This window comes from Notolabrus celidotus, chromosome 20 (genome assembly GCF_009762535.1).
Source record: "Notolabrus celidotus isolate fNotCel1 chromosome 20, fNotCel1.pri, whole genome shotgun sequence".
Lineage (NCBI taxonomy): Eukaryota > Metazoa > Chordata > Actinopteri > Labriformes > Labridae > Notolabrus > Notolabrus celidotus.
In genome coordinates, this window is record NC_048291.1 from 16,004,673 (window position 1) to 16,024,409 (window position 19,737).

A 19,737-nucleotide genomic window follows, 5' to 3' on the forward strand; every position below is an offset into this window, starting at 1 on the left:
GATGAACTTGTGAAACCAGTGCGGCACCCGTTGGTTTTTCCGCCCGCTCAAGCCCATGGAAGAGGCATGTCATGGCGTCAGATTTACGTGATCTCTTTTCTCAGCAGCGCTAGGGCAAACTTTCCCTCACAACAACAACGATGGCTGACAACGGCAGCTTTTCTACTCGGCCAACCACTGCTTTGCCTGGGAATCCATTAGTCTCTTTTATTTTTTCGCTGCAGGACAGTGGCAGAAACACGTTTGGTTTGTGTTTTTGATCACAGCAACCCCGCCCCTTGCCCTTGACGTACGCCGTTCCAGAGCGGTTCTAGACCAGTAAAGAGTTGGAGCCGCTCTGGAACCGGATTTCCCAGCCAGGAGCCAGTTCACTCACAGTCGAAACATGAAAAAAAAATGGTTCTCAATTGAGCGCCAGCTCTGAACTGGCCCTGAAACTGCCTCAGTCGAAGAGGGGTATATGAGGGTATTTGGCATGGCTGAGTGTAGGAACCCCTGGTCTAATTAATTCATAACAAATGGAGATGTATACGGACAAAAGACAAGATAGGAAAATGTTAAACTGCTTGTTGATAATAGCCGGATTGGGCAGCCACAAATATACTTGGGTGGCCTGCCCAGGTATCGTCTATTTGTGAGAAACACTGCATTAAAGCGCAGTTATGTCACAAATAGTGCAAACAAACTGACATGAGCTTTCTTCGGTGTGCCACCAGTTGAACGTTTCCACGATGGAAGTCTGAATCAAGTTACTGTTTATGATCTTTGGAAATGTGTATGGTACTTTCAAGAGAGACAACAGTCAAACGTCAGATCTCCAGAGAACTATGGTGAGGCTGATCGCTGTAACATTAGGTTACTCTGCTGACAAATGTTTACACACGTTCTTGTACAGTTCCATCAGACCTCTGTCAGGTACATATTTAAGTGATAGCAAACTGAACCTGAGTACCAAGAGTTTAACCAGGCTATGAAATCCCACATTTTTTATGAACTGTGGGCATTTGTCATCAAGAACAATTAATCCAATAACATTTCCAATATTCTTTACACTTTCATTAATTCATTCTGTTTTGTTTTGACTTTTTTTTTTTATTTTGCTTTCCAGATACTTTGCATATACTGCAACTTGCTGTCATTATCTTTAGCAAAACAATCATGAATAGCGCAAAAATAATGAGGCTCGTAGTTAGGCTCTCGTCCTCCATGCTACATTTACTCTCGCCTAGCAAAATGCACAGACCTACCGGCACTGGTCAAGGAGTATGCGCACATAATTGTTTTAAACAGAGAATAGCATAGAGCTGAGTTGAATACATCGGCCCTGTGGATAAGCCCCATTCAACCGATACCCTCTTTAGCTTTTAAGTAAGTATCGGACCGATACCAGGATCTGATTGGTGCATCCCTGCTAGGTACTGAGAGTATCTTGCAGTATATATTTAATCCAAGCGCAAACTTTGGTCTAAAAACATGAGTCCAATGTGGAAGTGCTAAAAACTGCAGTTCATTGAGGATCCGCTTGAGGCTGGCTCTGGAAGTACCGGAAACCACATACACACCAATTCAAAAAAGATGATCTTTACAGCAGAAATAAACATGTTTACAGCCTGGTACAAAAGACGAGTGTAGTCTGGATAGCTCATTTCTCGACATTTCCCGCACACACTGTACAGGGATGAATTTTTTTCTAACGCGGTAATTTCAAAGATATTGAGATTCCAATCTTCCAATGAGAGGCACAGCTGACTTGATTGACAGGAGGGAACACTGTAGCTGTTGGCTAGGAGGCTCAAAGCCCGCCTCTTTACGTCCCAATCGCTGGACAGCAGCAATATGGCTCCCGACAACAATTGGCCTCAAAACAGTGCTTCAGAAACAGATGAGTGACGTCACGGACACTACGTCCATATTTTATACAGTCTGATTTAATCTTACAAGGTACTCTGTAACGATTAATTTGGTGATTATGAAATTGACACCTTTCCGGAAGTTTTACACTAAGAACCCTAAATTACTACTTTAGGATGTTAGGAGTCTGAATTACTAACTGTGTCCCATCGGGATGGGACATGATTTTGTAATGTTCGAATATCTGTTCACTTAGTAAAAATCGAAGAGTTAATGTGAATATTTTCTCATTTCAGATTCAAGTACAATCAGCGTTTTCACCGGTGTAAAACGGTTGTAATACAGTTTCTTCAAAGCTGCTTGCTAGCTGCATTAAGTAACAGGGGAAGAAGAATGCTAACTGCATTAAATAGCAAAAGAAGAAGGAAGCATTAGCGACAATCGCTGCAATTTGCTCCGTTTCTGAATCTCGCACTACACATGTATTTCCAGAGACTGAACATGGCCATAAAATGTAAACACACACGCCACGCTGCTGCGTCACAGAAACACCGGCGTGAAGAATGAGACGTACACTGTAAGTGCAGGCTACACACAGACACCTGTCTGTGTGTGTGTGTGTGTGTGTGTGTGTGTGTGTGTGTGTGTGTGTGTGTGGGCGCGCGCTCGCCGAACTGCAACATTAGCAGTAATATTACATTACTCAGAAAGCCTTAGGATAAGGCATACGCTGCAGAAATGCAAATATTGAAGATCAGATTTTCTTTGAAATATTGCCATGTTGAAATAAGATGTTTGGATTATATTATTAGTTGTTTGGATTATATTATTAAAGTCCAAATAATGTGAATAAGTTGAAATTGATCTCGGAAAGTTGATGTTAGGCCGGCTGATTCTAAAAATATGAAGCATAGATTAATATGGGTCTTGAAAGGGGCCCAACTTCATCAGTAGATTATTGAATAGACAAAAATTACCAGTGTCAAGTATTACAACCAAAAATGCCACACAGCTACAAAAATGCAAACCAATAAAAGGGATAATTCAAGCACTCAACCAGAAGTGATGGCAATGAGCAGACAAGTTGTTTGCTTGCTCATTTGTTCCTTGACCAATTGCTTCTTTTTATTATGAGGTTATTCCCAACCAGGCCAAGAATTATGTTACCATGGAAACTAAACCAGGTAGAATAAAACTAAAAATTAGAAGCTCACCATAATAAGGGACATAAAGACACATAAACTAGGCCAGACAATAGTTAAATAAGGGAAGCACTGTTTCAGAAAATCTGGGCCTTCTAAGATAAATCGATTTTTTAAAATATTATATTAATATACAAACTCTGTAAAAAGCTATTTTTATTACTTATTTGGTAAACTGACCCAAAGTTTATTTGCCCATATGTTTGATCCTTTTTAACATGAGAAGCTAGTGTTTTTGTTAGATTGTTGTATTCACTGCTTATTATGAAACAGCATCCCCTTTGACCCCATGAATCCACTGAAATGTCACACTTTGCAAAGACTGTGACAACCCTATGACAACCATCAACACAGCTTTATCACAAACCTGCCTCATTGCTTAGTTGATTCCCAGTATGCACAGGTCTTAGTGTCAGAAAAAAAGAACATGTTTAATTGGTATGGCACAGGAGAAGGCGTGCATAGCCAGATGAATTAAAACCTAAGGTTTATATGCATATCCAAGCAAACATGTGACTGCAGCTAAAACAGAAACTGACACTAGATATGTCTGTAAGTTGTGACTCGTGTTGATCTGAGGAACTATAAGAACAAAAGAACAAAGTTTCACGCCTAGAAAATCCAGGGTTACTGTTACAGGTGAAAACAGACCGTTTGCTTAGTAACGGACCTCTGCTCGAGTAATCTGTCTTAACACACCGGTCGGATGGATGCCAATGCTTTGTGTCTATATCACCCAGCTATACAAACACTACACACAGAAACACACCTGTCTACGTTCAGGGCCATTACCCGATACGGCAGATAAAACGGTAAACTGCAAAGTAATGACTGCTGGCGAGCGACCATCGTCGAGGAGATCCTGACGTTAGGCCACGGGGCACAGATTACTGCTCAGGTTCCGTAATGGACGTCAGTTCTGTGCATAGCAAACCTAGAAGCCAACCAATGTAAAGGCATTTTATTCCATATACCATATCATTTAGAAATGGAAACTGCGGTTCTTTTGTTTTATCAGCTCCTTTGACTGCATTCTGGTCAAATAGCTCGTCTGAGTGTGCGCCATCATCACGGTGACGGCGTCACCGTCTCCCACAACACAAGACAGTCGACGAGCAAACTAGCAATAGATGCTCACCGTGGTGTTCGTAACAGCGTCTGTCCGGCTATTAATAACGTATTTGTGGCAGACATTGGATGAGATAGACAGGGGAAACTAGAGAGGCACACAATGAAGGAGCGTTTATTGTGTCTTTTGATAGACAACTGCAAACTAGCTTAAGCTAGCAAGCTCGTTAGCCAGAACAGGCCGCCGAGCAAGTGAACGGTCTCTGTGGGCGCCGGGCATTAGCGATACACATCAAGACTCACACCGCTGTAACCCTTTGTCTTGCTGTCTTTTCATACTGTATACTGAGACAACGTGACTGACAGAATAATGCGGAAACAACGGCGTTTACCTGGGTTTCTCAGGTTGCCAGGGCGCGCGGGATCTGTCTCTCCGAGGATCCTGAACACCTCTCGTTGGCGATGACGTCACGCGTAGGTCTATCGTTGAAGACGTAAAAAGAGCGTCACGGACTGCAACTTAAACGGCAATGGATTAGAGAACGGTGGCTCTAGTACACTTAGAAAACTCAAATAAATCTTATACGCTTTCAAAATTCATTTGGGTATCACATTGAACATATACAACTATAAAATTCAACCAATTCAACATAACCAATCCCCATGGTTCTAACACTTAATAAAGGTTAGAGCCACTCAAAATCATACTGAAAAATTAAAATGTTCTCTATCTTTGGCTGCATAAGATTAGATTTCACTTCTTCGGTTGACGAGTTCAAAGAAACAAGGGATACAGATGTTGTGAATAATAAGATTTGAAATATATTTTTAAACAAATGTGCTTGGTGCGCTGTAATATCATATTTGTTATGCTATTTGAATTGTTTTGCACGAGCATTTAGTTGAACAGGGTCTGTATTTACCGAAGGGGTCTTTGCAGATAAATGAAAAACATACAGAAACCAGACAGAAACACATGGACAGAAAGACATCTGAACAAAATCAATGGTTTGCGCGCCCCTCAGAGGAAAAAGGCTGAACTACCGTTCCAAATGCTACTACTAAACATTAGATTAGCTGCGCTGAATAGAAATTTCCCTATTTTCAAATCGTATTTGATCAACGGGGTAAAACGTACGAAATTAACACTCCAATGCATTTTATAATTATTTAATAAAAATACATTTTCGTTTAACGACCATAGAGCATGCGTCGTGGCTTACAAGTGATTGGACTCCTTTAGAAACCCGGAAGTAGTTTGAAGGTCTTTGCAATGGTTGGAGTTTAGATAACTGGTGAAGCGGTTGTCGGTGTAAAAATGGGTGTCAAAATAGAGGTTTTTAGAGTAAGTATCAACTGTTTACCAATGTATCTTAATGTGTATCAGTAAGATCCTAATTTAGACAATCGTAAAAATCACCGTTGATGCAGGGATCGATCGGGCTTGTCGCTACTTTTAGGCTATTACTTCACACGAAGTAATTGTTTACCCCTCTCACTCACAGTGGCTCATCTATATTTTGTTTTGAGCAGATGATGTTGTATCTGTCCTTTCCTGTTACCATGTTCTGGATTTCAAATCAAGCAGAGTACTTTGAGGAGTACATAGTAAAGAGAAAGGTATGTATACTTATCTTATTCATTATTTTATAACCCAGTCGATAGAGTAACACTGCTATTCGTGCAATAACGAGAGTCTCCCTTTCTCTACTTTAATGGCAATTAGAGAGAGATCTTCCCACCTGACGAGGGACTGCATGTAAGTGTTACGTTCAATTAAATGTTTATGTCATTCAAGAAAATGTAAAGCTATATATATAATTGTTATTTATTTTTATCAAAGTTATTTTACTTGAGCCGATATTTTACAGGTGTATACACAACAATGTCTTAGTGACTAGTTAGAAGTGCAATTGAAAGCATCTACTCTGATTACAAATATTAAAATATTGCCCTTTGTTTATTTTCAGAGGAAAGAGTTGGAGGACTTCAAAGAGCGGATGCGTGCTCGTAAGGAGCAGAGATTATTAAAAGAAATGGAATCTGAGAACTGAGGACTCTTTGTTAGAGACAATTATGAGTTTTCAATTGCGCCAATGAAGGATCACCTGGCAATGCTTTCTTGTGCAAAAGAAAACCGATCGAACTGGATTACAAGAATGGTGCATTTGAAATGTACTAAAATTTCGCACATCCCGATTTTGCGATTTCATGTTGTTTTCTTTTTAATTTAACTGTGTGACTTTTTCGAAGATAATTATCAGTTTGTTTTCTTCTTGAATACCTTATTGGTTGAGCTGCTGTCATTGCTCTGCCATACAACTATTACTGAGTTATGCAACATTTGTAATAATCACCTTGATATATATGTTGCGAGGTGCATTGTCTAAAAAGTGAAATCCCATCGTTGGATAATTTTCTTGTACAGTGCTTTGCAATATTTAAGCGACATGAATCATTATTGGGCTTTTTTGAAAGTGATAAAGCGAAAGTCATTCATGCCAAAATTAAGAACAAATTTATAAGATGATCTGAAATTAGCAAACACATTTATAAAAAAAAAAAAAAAAGGGGGAAAAAACTAACTCCCTCAAAAAAATGTTAAAATGAGGCTCATATGGTATCAGTTATTGCTCTGAGATCTGAGCTCTGAACAGCTGGGTATCTTGTTTTTGGTTTGAGGTTGTCTTTTCTGGAAACTAAATTTGACCTTAAGTTACAGTTCACTTTCAGATCACAACATTTTTCTCCAAATAATATATATTCATATTTTTACATTCATTTTATGTCCACCTCCTAAAGTCTGGTTCCTGCTGCAGCTGGTAAAGTGACAATAACAAACTGTTGATTAATGTCTGGGTTTTGTTACACATTGTGCACAGCTTTAGTATAATAACAAAAAAAGCTCCTCCAATCTATGAGACCTTAAAACTTTTTTGTACTTTGTTTTGGACAATTTTACGTTTCGTAAATACCGGCCAAGATACCCTAAATATTTTGTCAGCAGTGACTTTCTAATAACAGTATTTATTTTTGGCATTAGCAATGCATTGAATTTATGCATAGTCTTTATGTCCTTGGAATTTCTAGATACACCAGAACTCACATATGATTGTCTTGAACAGATGAGATATAGCTATGAGAGTTTTGTCATACTTTGAGATTTATTCACCTGTGTGTGTTAATTGCTGTTATTAATGACTGATTACATGCACTGTGTTCATTAAACAAGTTCAATGAAATGTTTGGCTTTTTTGTTTATTTTGTTTACATGTAATGTTAGTGATTGCCATCATAGCCATTTGTTGGTTTAGTTTCACCTGTGGTAACAGAATCATTGTTTGGCTGATGTGATGTGGTTGTGTTTAAATGTCATGATGTATCTCGTGATGAACATTATGACCACATCTTCGTTTTAAAGTCCAAAGAACCACCTTGTCTTGACCCAAGTATCGGCAGTGAATTGACACTGACCAGTAGCCAAGATTTATAGGGGAAGCAGTTTGTAATTAACAGGGTGTGTTGATGCTTTAAAAGATGGGGCATTATCAACATCCTTGTTGTATGTTAAAAGTTAACATGAAAAGAAGGCTTTGCAACCCAACTGGAAGTGAAATAATGACATGACACATTAAGCCCCATTATTTGTCAAATGAAATGCAAAAGTAAAAGTTTTTCTTAGAGATAACCCTTGCTCAAACATACTCGAAAGCCACAGTTCCTGAATATTTTATATTTGCCATAGGCTTGAGAACATAGAAATATGACCATGGCTTTCATCAGACCCGCACGACTATCTTTGTTCTCCCAAGTATGAATTCTTCTTAGGGGGCTGTATTTGACCTGTTAAAAGACTCTTAAGTCTTGGATACATCTCCAAACTAACCACACTTAACAAACTATCTAACTTGACATCCATCCATCACGATGAGGTGAGGATATACTCATTAAATGATACCCCCTAATATATTTGGCATTGAAAGGGGGCCAGTTGGAAGTCTCACAGCCTGTCTCCAGTCTTTATTTCTTGCTTTGTTACTTTATGACAGCCGCCTTTTATTTTGAAAAATAACATTGAAAATGTTGTTTTAGAATTTAACGATGTGATGGGCTATAAAATGCTTGATCCCTATTGAAATTAAAAAAGCAAAACGTCAATATTTGTGGAAAGCCAGAAGCCTAATCGTCGAAGTTTTAAAACTAAAGAAAAAAACTTATTTAGGTTTATGTATCCTATTTCCACATGCTCGCTATTTTCTGCACAGGCTTTTTTTTTATCGCAGAAAGATGCCGACATTTTAAATCATGCTTTTATCACGAACCGCATTTACTACTGCAACTCCCTTTTTACTGGTTTGCCCAAAAAGTCTCTTAAGAAACTGCAACTTGTTCAAAACGCTGCAGCCAGAGTTTTAACACAAAAAAAGGAAACTGATCACATAACTCCTCTTCTTAAAACTCTGCACTGGCTCCTAAAGTTATTTTACTTGTTTTAAAGCTCTTAACAGCCTTGCTCCTCGATACATCACTGATCGCCTGTCATTTTATGTTCCAGCTCGATCATTGAGGTCCTCAAATGCTTCCTTTTAAACGTTCCTCGTGTGTTCTCACACAAGCACCGACCAGACAGCTTTCTGTTTTTACGCCCCTGCGCTATATGGAACTCTCGGCCTCTGGGCCATGCTCTGGACATCAAAACAGCGAGCTCTTAGGGTGTTTTTAAAAGTAAACTTAAGACGTACCTTTTTAATCTAGCTTTTAATGTGGAGTATTTTATTTTTAGCCCTGGACCTCATTATTATTTTGATCATTTTAGTTATTATTTTAATTATTATTTCAAACATGTATTTATCTTAGTTAATTATTTATTTATCTATTTATTTATCGTATTCTTCTGATCTTGTTAACGCTACCTCATTTTTAACTTTTCTTTCCACTATTACTTATTTTATTAATTTTACTGTATTTATTTTATTTTTAAGTATTTTATTCATAATCATGCCTTTTATAATTTTACCATTGCTGTTGTTTTCTGTCTCTCTGTTATTCTGTGAAGCACTTAGGGCTGCATGTTTTTATGTATGAAAGGTGCTACAAAGTTGAGTTGAGTTGAGTTGAGTTGAGTTGAGTTGAGTTGAGTTGAGACTGCATGGTCACGATGCTAAATACCAAATGAAATTAGTTAATGCAATCTTCCTAACAGACAGTAGGGGGTATTGCTTCACCATCTAAAACGGTGTGGGTTTGAACCACACTGGTTTTAACAACAAGGAAGTGACCGACTAGCCCGCAGACTGCTGTCAAGATGGCACCGAGTGGGCTGAAGGCGGTAGTGGGGGAAAGTAAGTGACACATTTGTCGTAAGATTGTCATCTAACCAAAGTTTAGTAATGTACAATTGAAGTACCCTGGTTATTTATCCACACACAGCACGTAGTAGCTCGATAATTCGAAGGTGAACTTTTAACACACTGGGGACATCGGTTCACCAGAAGTTTCTTCCTGCTTCAGTCCCATTAGTGAAGGCTAATCTAACCGGAAAAATAATGTTACCATCAAGTAAACAATGATACAAGGTAGCAATCTCGTGATGTATGTGCGAGTAACCGCAATTATAAATGTATTTTTCTATCTGGAAATGTGTGGACACAAAAGGAGAACGAGTTACGGCATTGGTGATTGGAAATGTGTTGACGATCAAAGTAAGATGCTAGCTAGCTAACGCAAGAGGAAGTTGGTTTATTTCGTATGTGATAAACGGAGTTAGCACGTTCGGCTTTCATGAAGTCATACAATCTGAAGTACGTATTTAAATTAAGTTAGAAATTAGGGGGCTACTACCAAAGCCCGACGCGTATTATGTAAATTGGCAAGTATATTGATATAGTAGCTCACTTGATACAATTTAGTATGTGTCTTTGGGAATCAATGCTGTATCTCTGATCAGGATAAACTCGTTAGTTGATCATCAAAGGGGTTTGGCTCTTTACTTTTTCCACACCGTCCTTCCCAGTTTACTTTCAATGGAGGAAGTTGTTAAGATGAGGCAGTAAACAGAACACAGCAGAAAGGCACCAGATCTATATCAAATATAAAATATTTTGCTGTTTGGAATAGTGCAGGTATTTTTTACTAGTTAGTCAGAGAATACTGAAACCTCAGTTTTGCATTTTGTTTACCAGCAGAACCACATCCAAGTATGGGTTTGATTAAAAAAGCTCCTGGTTCCTGATTCTGAATGAGATACATAGCTGACTTCTTGAAATAATGGCATTGCGTAAACACACTAAATTTGCCTTTGAATCGTTTTGAAGTGATTAAACTTCTATTAGAAAAACCTTCCAACAAAGCACTTCAGTTCCAGCATGTACAATACAGAAACAGCTTGGAAAAGATCCAAAAGAGTGAATTGTATAAATTGTTAATTAACCTAAATCAAGGGTTCCCAAACTTTTCAGCCCGCGACCCCAAAATATAGATGCCAAAGACTCCCGACCCCCACTGTCCCTCAAAGTGATTTAATATGGCTTCATTTAGCTGGTCTTCAGAAAATTACCTACTTCTACTGATGCTTTGGATAATTAACTGTACACTACCCCTGAACTTAGGAGTCATCTGGTAAAAAGAGGCAGAAAACTCAATACATTTTCTATTTTCAAGGTTTTATTTCAAGTTTAGCTACTACTTTTGTCGATATGTTTTTACTATAAAAGGGTAAAATTTACTATTTTTAGATAACTTTCATTCAACTTGTTATTATTGCATTTTTTTAGTATTTCTTCGTTCACCACTAGTTAAAAAATGATATATAAGTAATACAAACCAACAGAGAGAACAAAAAATAATAAATACAAGAAAATACAACATAATAATGATAAACAAATATTAATAATAATTAACAGTACAAGCAAAAAGGAAGATAAACATAAGAAAACAAGGTAGATGAACTAAAAGGAATAATAATAATAAATATTTTTGGATAACTTAAAAAAAAAAAAAAGAAAACATTCTGGAAGACATCTCACGAACCCCCAAATTTTTGTCTCACAACCCCCCAGGGGGTCACGACCCACACTTTGGGAACACCTGACCTAAATAAGCAAGAAAAATAGCTATCACATTAACTGATAAGGCGATTTGTTGATACAATTTATTCAAAGAGCACTGTTGAGAAACTTCATATAAGTGTCTCAACTCTAATTTCAACACTTATTTCCTGTTTTACAAGCCTATTGTGTCTAAGAAAAATGTTTCCTGAAAAGGTATTGATAGTTCTGTAAACATATTTCACATTTTTTTTTCTTCACTTAACAGAAATCCTCAGTGGTGTTATCAAGAGTGTGAAAAAGGACGGAGAATGGAAGGTAATTTGTTTCCTGGTCAACATGAGAATTCACCCTGGAAACTGAATTTTAACTCTAGTTTTTTTGTTTCTTTAGGTCCTTATTGTGGATCACATGAGCATGCGAATTCTGTCCTCTTGCTGCAAGATGTCTGATATTTTGGCAGAGGGGGTGACCAGTAAGTTATAGTTGATGGTTTTGCATCCAGTACACTTTCTTAAGTCACTGTTAACTTTTGCCAGCCTCTTTTAACTGGTGTCATGGGTAAATTATGGGGTATTTACGGCATATGATTAGACCAGGTTTTAGGTTAGTCAAGCAAGATCTAGTAAATGTTGTTAAAGCCACTTACAAAATACTTACCCCTAGAGTGGCACTAGGAGGCTGTTACCAAAGTACAAGTACATTTTACTGGCCCCTTGTATATTTTCACTGGCCTGGATTCCAAAACAATAAAGATAACTCTTTTTCTGTACCCTTTTTGTGATTTCTTATACATTTTCTCCTAGTTATATTAAATACATGTAATATATGCCAAGAGAGAAATCCATCTTAATAAGGACGCATTTGCAGAACATTTCACTTCAGTTACAGAACAAGGCATTTGTTTCTGTTTGTGTGTTCACTGTGAGCTCATTCTGTCTGCTTGTGCAAGCAAATTATATTTAGTTTTTGTCATGCACTAGTGCTTGTTTTGAGTAGTTGCCCGTCCCTTTGAAAAACAAACCCTGTCAATTGGCTTTTTTCATGTTTAAACTCTCATTCTTTTTCTCTTCTGTTTTTATCCTTTTTCTTAGTTTTTCCACTGTAAACAAATCAAATCCAGCAGGCTTCTCTCTGTGCATTGATATGATTAAAGTTAGTACTGGACTGAACTTCATAGTAACACACAGCCATTGAAAAATAGCTGCCCTTTGCTGTGAAATGTTGCTATGTATTGACCAGTCAGAACGGCTCAACACAGCCATGTACTGAATAACTTTATTTGCAGTTTTATGCAATATCATCCAAGTGATATTGTTTGGATTGATTTAAAAAGTCCTCTGTTTTCTTCTTTTCAGTTGTTGAAGACATCAATAAACGAAGGGAGCCCATCTCCAGTTTGGAGGCCATTTATTTGATTTCACCCGTGGAGAAGGTAAGTTGTTGCCCTTTCCTCAGAGGTCCCAGAGTCCCTTTCCTGTTATTTGACCTCTTATATTTATAATATTTTGTCTTCCATAAAAGTCTGTTCGTGCTCTCATCAATGACTTCAAAGATGCTGCCTTTACTTACAAAGCAGCACACATCTTCTTCACTGACAGTAAGCATGTCTAATAGTGTGTGTGTTTGTGAGAGTGTGGGTGTGTGGCACATATACACAAAAATATGTAAAGTTTAAAAATAGACAAAATGATTAAATGAGGCTATTTTTTTCTTTCATTTTTTTCTTTGCCATAGATTGTCCAGATAGTCTCTTTGCAGAGATCGGCAAATCAAGAGTTGCAAAGGTTGTCAAGACTTTGAAGGAGATCAATGTTGCTTTCCTGCCATATGAGTCTCAGGTATTCTTTCTTACTTGCCACATTGTTTTAACCATGTTTAATCATTATTATATATTTTTTTATTTGCTGTTTCTGCTTACCACTAGTTCCTTTAAATAATTACCTGACTGTATCTTATAAATGCTACAATATGTTCACAGTTTGTCAGTAATGTAGTCTTTTTAGTTTGAGGAACCGAACGCTGGGTTCAAAGGTTATTGGGAGTTCAGAGTGAAACCAAACAGTAAAGTTAAGGCTGTAAAACCTGTAACCTGTAAATGTACAGTGGTGTCATATTTCCTAGTGGGTTGTTAATGTAATGTTAAACTGAGTCAAGCCTCTATCTCTTTCATCCCTGCAGGTATTCTCCTTGGATGATCCGGCCTCTCTGTACTCCTTCTATAGTTCAAAGCCAAAAGAGGGAAGGGACAAAATGATGGAAAATCTGGCAGAGCAGATTGCAACTCTGTGTGATACTCTCAAGGAGTACCCTGCAGTCAGATATCGCAAGTAAGAACCCTTCCATTAACCATAATGAAATTATTTTCCATTGAGTTTCTTGATTTAATTGTATATCTCTCTGTTTTGAAGGGGACCAGAGGAGAATGCCAGACTAGCTGAAGAGGTCTACCAACGCCTAACTGCTCATAAAGCAGACAACCCAAGCATGGGAGAGGTTAGACCACCCCCACAATCATTTTCATTCACTCTTCTACATTTAAATAATCTTTGGTGAAATGCTGATCTCAATTCCTATCCTGCTCTTTAATGCCAATCCTACTTATTTGTATCAGAAAATGTGCTTCTTTTGAAATTCTGCGACTTCTCTGTGAGGGGCTTTATTCATGGTTTTTATTTTTCTCACGCTTTTCTAGACCTTTCTCTTTTTCCACTCTTCTTTTGTTTTTTTCTCAGCTGACATTTCCTTCCTCCTGAGAGGAGTCTCAACAGGCATGTATTTCTGCTCTCTTTTGCTCCAAGATGCTTTATCTTGCTGTGTTGTCTAGAGATTTACTGTATTTTTTCTGTTCTTTACCCTGCATGTTTCCTGAAGTGCTGCCTAATAGTACATCCACCAGAGTTATTGAAGTTGCAGTGTTAAACAATAAAAAGACTGACTGGGATGGATGTATAAAACATAATGAAAAGTTTTTTTTAATCAAACTGAAGTCTTGCCTCTAATTTATATATTTCTTATTTTCTATTTTTATTTATGTTTACTATTTAAGATTTCTTCATCAATAGCAATTCTTACTCTTTATTTTTCAGGGTGCAGATAAGGCACGATCCCAGCTGCTGATTGTTGACCGTGGGTTTGATCCAATCTCACCCATTCTGCATGAGTTGACCTTGCAAGCAATGGCCTACGACTTGCTTGATATTAAACAGGACATCTATTCGTAAGTAATTTATACATATTGGATGCTGCTCGTCTTCTTTTCCAGGTCACAGTGCTGTTTTTAGCATACTTTTTTTTTTTTTTTTTTTACAGTTACTCAAACTCTAACTTGTTCTTTTTACTTGTTTTTTATCATTTGAAGCTATCAGACTACTGGCATTGGGAATTCAAAAGACAGAGAGGTGTTATTGGATGAAGATGATGAGCTTTGGGTTCAGCTCAGACATATGCACATTGCAGATGTCACCAAGTAAGTCTGTTATAACTTTAGAAGTGCATCTGTCATATCTTGACTTTCCCAGCAAGTCCTGGACCTTGCTTTCCCCTCATTTTTTGACACACACTTGCATTTTTTTAAATCATACCTTTCCGATAAATAAAAACAACTAGTTATATGGATATTTGGTTAAATAACATAGAAAATAATATTTCTTAACCATTGGTTGGATGGTAGTTAAAAACTCTTCCCAGTGAAGCTATAGAATGCATTCTGCCTGTGTTCATGAAAAACGTACTTCTCAGTGAAGAGTAAAATGAAAAAAAACTGCAATCCTGTACAAGACGACTTACCATTGAAAACAACATTGTTGCAGGAAAGTGACAGAGCTTCTTCGCACCTTTTGTGAGAGCAAGAGAATGTGCACAGACAATGTAAGTTTTCATTTGCAATACTGATGTCTATGATATAATATAAAGACTGTTTTTTAAGTTTTGAAATTAAAAAAAAAAAATTCTGCATTTCAGGCCAACTTAAAAGATCTCTCTCAGATGCTAAAGAAGATGCCACAGTATCAGAAGGAGCTGAGTATGGTAGGTGTGACCTGTTAGGATTATCATGTAATTATCATTTTTCTATTGTAAACTGATTATTTTCTTAACAATCCCAGATAAGGTTTGACAAATGAGGATAAGGATTTTTTTGAGCGATCAGTATTCTGATAATGTTTTTAAAAAGAAACTTGTATTGCCATAGAGTAGCTTTTGTTTGAGTTTTTATCGACCATTCATTTGGACAAGAATCTCCCTTTGTCTTCAATGGAGATGATGGTTAAAGTTCTCCCTCCCTTATAGATGTTTTGCACACAGCATTGAAACAAGTTTATAAAGATTATATACAACATTAATGTTTTTTCACATCATTTTTACTAATAAATCTTTTTCATTAATTTTCATATACAGTACTCCACTCACTTGCACCTTGCCGAAGCTTGTATGAAGAGATTCAAGGCCTCTCTTGACAAGCTTAGTGAAGTTGAACAGGTCAGTACTCTTATGCGGTGTAAAGTAAAAGACAATATTTTTGATGTTTTTGATGTTCATCAATGTTTTATCTAACGGCCAAAGAGAATTGTCATTTTAGCATCAAAGTGCTTGGATATGTTTAAAATACCACAAAGATGTAGCTCATTTCATCTACTATTGCTATGCAATAGAGTGATTAAAGCTTCCCATAAACTGTACATCTGTAGTTGGAGATAAAAATAGAAACACGATCATAGTCTCTAATCCCTGAGAGGCAACAACAGATGACCATTTGGCCATTAACTTTATATTCTTGGAATTTGTTTGCTCATGAGCTGTTGGCAAAACATTTTGTCAGTTTGTAGTTTTAATATCACAGGGGACAAACTTAATCGCCCCACTGTTTTAGTCACCAACAGGAAGTGTCTCAGAGAAAATGTCTGAGATTGACTTTATTTATAGCTTCACAGTGGTATATACAAAAGCCAGTGGCTCAGTCTGTTGATATTTAATGGGAAATTGTAATAGTAATATTGCATAACAAGCTTGGGATCGGATGCCAACATTTGTAGATCTGAGGAGATGTGGAAGAAGCTTTTATGTCATTACTAAGTGTAAAAGCATTTAATAACATGTATGTGTACTTCTTAGTGATGTAGAAATCCTCCCATCAACATGAGCTTGGGATAAATCCACAGTCCAGACCAATGCCAAGCTCCACTGCCACTGCTTTTGTGCCAGACATGCTTTGTCTCTGAGGGGATATATTCTGCTACATTTAGTCCTGTGTCCAATGTAGCACAAGCACACAGGAAATGATAAGCTATGCATAGTTGGGGCTTTATGAGTTGCAAGTGTTAATGGGGCCTTTTTGTATCAGAGAATTACTCGGCTGCACTAATGGATTGTCAGCATGTCTGAAAGCTGCCTCTTTAATCCAATGGTCATGTTTTGGCTCTAAGATGGACAGTGGGATCCAAACAGCAACGGCTCTCTGTCAGCTGTCATTTGTTTCAGTGCTCCACATTGTTTGGGCTGCCCAAGACAAATGCATGTGTGTAATGTTATAATCAAAATGTCAAGTGTATTCTTGTGGTCTCCAAGCCATTCTGTTATTTCAGTTGTTGATTGGCCCTAACAAGGCTTAGTCCAAATGAATCACAGTGCTTAGCAAGAGTGTTTTTTAGGGAGAACACACAGTGTTTGCAGTAGAGAAATCCCAAATCTGTTATTTTAAAAATAGTTGATATGAAAATGCAACTCTTGAAGCTTCCTGTGCAATCCAATCCAATTTAATTAAACAGAAGTTTTTGTTCTTGCATAAAACAACCCAACACTTCAAGAGCACTCTACAGCCTGTGTACATTATATGTTCAACCAACCTCAACTTCAAGATGTTTAGTGAAAGGTTCGTACCAATAATGGTGTCAAAGTGTTCTTAAATCCACATTATGGTCATGAAAGAAAAGTACTGGTATGACAAGATATAGAATAAGTGTTGAAGGAAAGTCATCCACCCATGTCAGCTGGTCTGAGAGTTGGCTGTCAGCTGATTTAAGTTGTGATCAGTAATTTAGATTCCAGTTTTTGTTAATGGTCAGCTATGGTTGTCTCAAACAGGACCTGGCAATGGGAGCAAATGCAGAAGGGGAACCTCTGAAGGACGCAATGAAGAGCATTGTTCCTGTGCTCCTCAACAACGAAGTTGAGGCCTATGACAAAATCCGCATCATACTGCTGTACATATTTCACAAGAAAAAAGGTATACCATTGTCATAAAGCCTAATTTAAACCAAATAACATTTAAAAAGCAACACTGTCACTCCACAGATGCATACTTGTGTATATGTGTGTGACCATTTATTAGATGGAGAAACATAATCAGATTTCTTTTTATATGAATTGAAAAGTACAGCATTGAATTTTATCATTGCCCTCAGAATGTTTTACTCAAGAGTTTGGTTATCCACGCAGGCATCGGGGAGGAGAACCTTGCCAAGCTCATTCAGCATGCAAACATACAGTTGGACAGCAACATCATCCAAAACCTGCAGAACCTGGGCTGTAACATAATAGCTGGGGTAAATCCCTTTAATGCACTTTGGTTCCAGTCAAAAATGCTTTGTAACATAGATCAGTCACCTTATTATTTGTAACCTCTGCATGTTTCTCATTAGGGCCGCAATGCTGGGAAAAACCTGCCAGAGCGAAAGGAGCGCACAGAGAGCACATACCAGCTTTCAAGATGGACACCCACTATCAAGGACATAATGGAGGTACTCAGTCCAAAATGAGTGTTCTGAGTGTTGCTGACACTAGTAAATATTGTTCTGGCTTTTGACACTGTTTTTTGTATTGCAGAATGTAATAGAGGACAAACTGGACCGAAAGCAGTGGCCATTCATCTCTGATCCTGCTCCCATCAACACTACTCAGACTGCAGTAAGGTGGGTGCTGAAAAAAAAACCCATAAAAACTGCACATATATTTACTATGTATTTTATTTGATTACATAATTTAAGGAAATAACTGAATGGATTTATACTACTGTACAAAAAGGGAAACCTAATTGCAAGAAATTGTATGTGCTTGTTATTCTATTTTTTTGTGTTTTTCTTTTAGAAACAAAAATTTCAGCTGGTGTAGCACACAGCTGTTTTTTGTCAATATAGAACTTTAATCATGGTTACTAAATCAGAGCCCACCTTTTGACCTTTTGACAAAGAGTTTTGCATCAAGTTCTTAATTACCAGAAAAGTTCTAGTAAATAGTGGTAGTAAGTGGAAGACAATAAAATGTAGTGCAATACACACTTCAACTTGCTTGACCAGCAATTCACCTTACTTTTATAGTTCATGAGTTCTGACCGTGGGGTCAGAATATATGTTTTTTTCCATACTAATCAATGAGGGTTTCTATTATTGGAAATGGATATGATTATGTATCATTGTTGTGTAATTCAACTCACATATGCCACCTGTTTATATTATTATTACTATTACTTCGTGCTCAATAATCTTTTTTTTTTTTTTGCTTTTTACAGTAGTGCACGCTTTGGACACTGGCACAAAAATAAATCCCCCACAGAATACCGCTCCGGCCCTCGACTCATTATATTTGTGATTGGGGGGTTGTCACACTCGGAAATGCGTTCTGCCTATGAAGTTACACGGGCCACCGACGGGAAATGGGAAGTGTTGATTGGTAAGCAATCGCTTCGTAGGCAAACATATTTTTCCCAAAATGCAATATTCCTTTGGGTTTTGCTATTCTCTATTAAAATATATATTTTCTTGACAGGATCATCTCACATCATGACTCCAACCAGCTTCCTTAATGACCTGAAAAGCCTGGACCAAGTTCCAAATCCTGATTGTTAGATGGTTAAACCCCTGTCAGGGATAAGCAAACTGGAATAAGGGTTAAGTCTTTCATTTGAGATGAGGGGTTGCTGGTATTCTCTCAGGGCATCTTTGTCGTCCTAAGTGAAAAATGAAGAGTCATGTTATGTTCGTAGTTAGTGTCGCTATGGAAGGACATGTTTGTGATTCTTGTTTTATTTTATTTTATTTTAGATATTCTTGATATTGTTTGTTGTTAACTGGGTTCCATTTACTGCTGTAATTTAAATTGTATACAACTATTTAATGAGATGATGATAATATTTTGATAATGTCCATATTGTCATTCAGAATATTTTTATGTAACCACAGAATATATTTGATTACCTTAATTTTATGACATGAGCTGGATCATTATACACCATTAATTATATGTTGTCGTTTGATGGGGATGTATATGAGTCAATGAAAGTATATATCGTTCTTTCAGTAACTTTAAGTTAGGAAACCTTATTTTCTTTCCTCCAGGTACTGTTGCCTTTTTTTTCCCTTTTTGGAAATTGTGTCTTAGATAAAATATCTCACCTGCTGTCTTATGAACTGTTGCACATTTAGAACGTAATTTAATGTACTGCTTGAAACAAGTGTAATGGTGTTTGTTTCTTTGTTGTTAAATATGACTAATAAAAGAAGCATAATATTCACTTTATCTTGTGTATTGTGACCTTAACTTGGCACCGAAAGTATTTTGAATTTGTCATAAAATAT

The 19,737-nt window shown here is 37.2% G+C and overlaps 3 protein-coding genes across 3 annotated transcripts in view; 2 read left to right on the forward strand and 1 right to left on the reverse strand.

The window, feature by feature from the left end:
• brd4 (bromodomain containing 4) overlaps nt 1-4,600 on the reverse strand; it is a 46,728-nt gene extending 42,128 nt beyond the window's left edge. Inside the window, 1 exon segment of the mRNA XM_034710796.1 lies at nt 4,514-4,600. The gene's annotated coding sequence lies outside the window, so the exon portion shown is untranslated.
• LOC117831915 (protein PET100 homolog, mitochondrial) lies at nt 4,594-7,363 on the forward strand. The gene is made up of 4 exons (XM_034710826.1): nt 4,594-5,466; nt 5,655-5,741; nt 5,848-5,880; nt 6,092-7,363. Exons 1-4 carry the CDS (start codon nt 5,440-5,442, stop codon nt 6,173-6,175), a joined length of 231 nt encoding a protein of 76 aa, XP_034566717.1. The 5' UTR covers nt 4,594-5,439; the 3' UTR covers nt 6,176-7,363.
• Nucleotides 7,364-9,231: 1,868 nt separating this feature from the next.
• stxbp2 (syntaxin binding protein 2) lies at nt 9,232-19,678 on the forward strand. The gene is made up of 19 exons (XM_034710802.1): nt 9,232-9,463; nt 11,436-11,485; nt 11,561-11,642; nt 12,526-12,602; nt 12,692-12,767; nt 12,905-13,008; nt 13,349-13,497; nt 13,579-13,663; nt 14,257-14,387; nt 14,529-14,636; nt 14,980-15,037; nt 15,131-15,196; nt 15,566-15,646; nt 17,249-17,390; nt 17,603-17,709; nt 17,806-17,904; nt 17,990-18,075; nt 18,672-18,832; nt 18,929-19,678. Exons 1-19 carry the CDS (start codon nt 9,427-9,429, stop codon nt 19,006-19,008), a joined length of 1,779 nt encoding a protein of 592 aa, XP_034566693.1. The 5' UTR covers nt 9,232-9,426; the 3' UTR covers nt 19,009-19,678.
• Nucleotides 19,679-19,737: the final 59 nt, after the last annotated feature.

Excerpts from the sequence above, each read along its gene's own strand:
- LOC117831915 (XM_034710826.1), top strand. The coding sequence starts at position 5,440 with ATGGGTGTCAAAATAGAGGTTTTTAGA. Across the intron at positions 5,467-5,654 it reads TCAAAATAGAGGTTTTTAGA|ATGATGTTGTATCTGTCCTT; the intron begins GTAAGTATCAAC and ends TGTTTTGAGCAG. Across the intron at positions 5,881-6,091 it reads CACCTGACGAGGGACTGCAT|AGGAAAGAGTTGGAGGACTT; the intron begins GTAAGTGTTACG and ends GTTTATTTTCAG.
- stxbp2 (XM_034710802.1), top strand. The coding sequence starts at position 9,427 with ATGGCACCGAGTGGGCTGAAGGCGGTAGTGGGGGAAA. Across the intron at positions 11,643-12,525 it reads TTTGGCAGAGGGGGTGACCA|TTGTTGAAGACATCAATAAA; the intron begins GTAAGTTATAGT and ends TCTTCTTTTCAG. Across the intron at positions 12,603-12,691 it reads TGATTTCACCCGTGGAGAAG|TCTGTTCGTGCTCTCATCAA; the intron begins GTAAGTTGTTGC and ends CTTCCATAAAAG.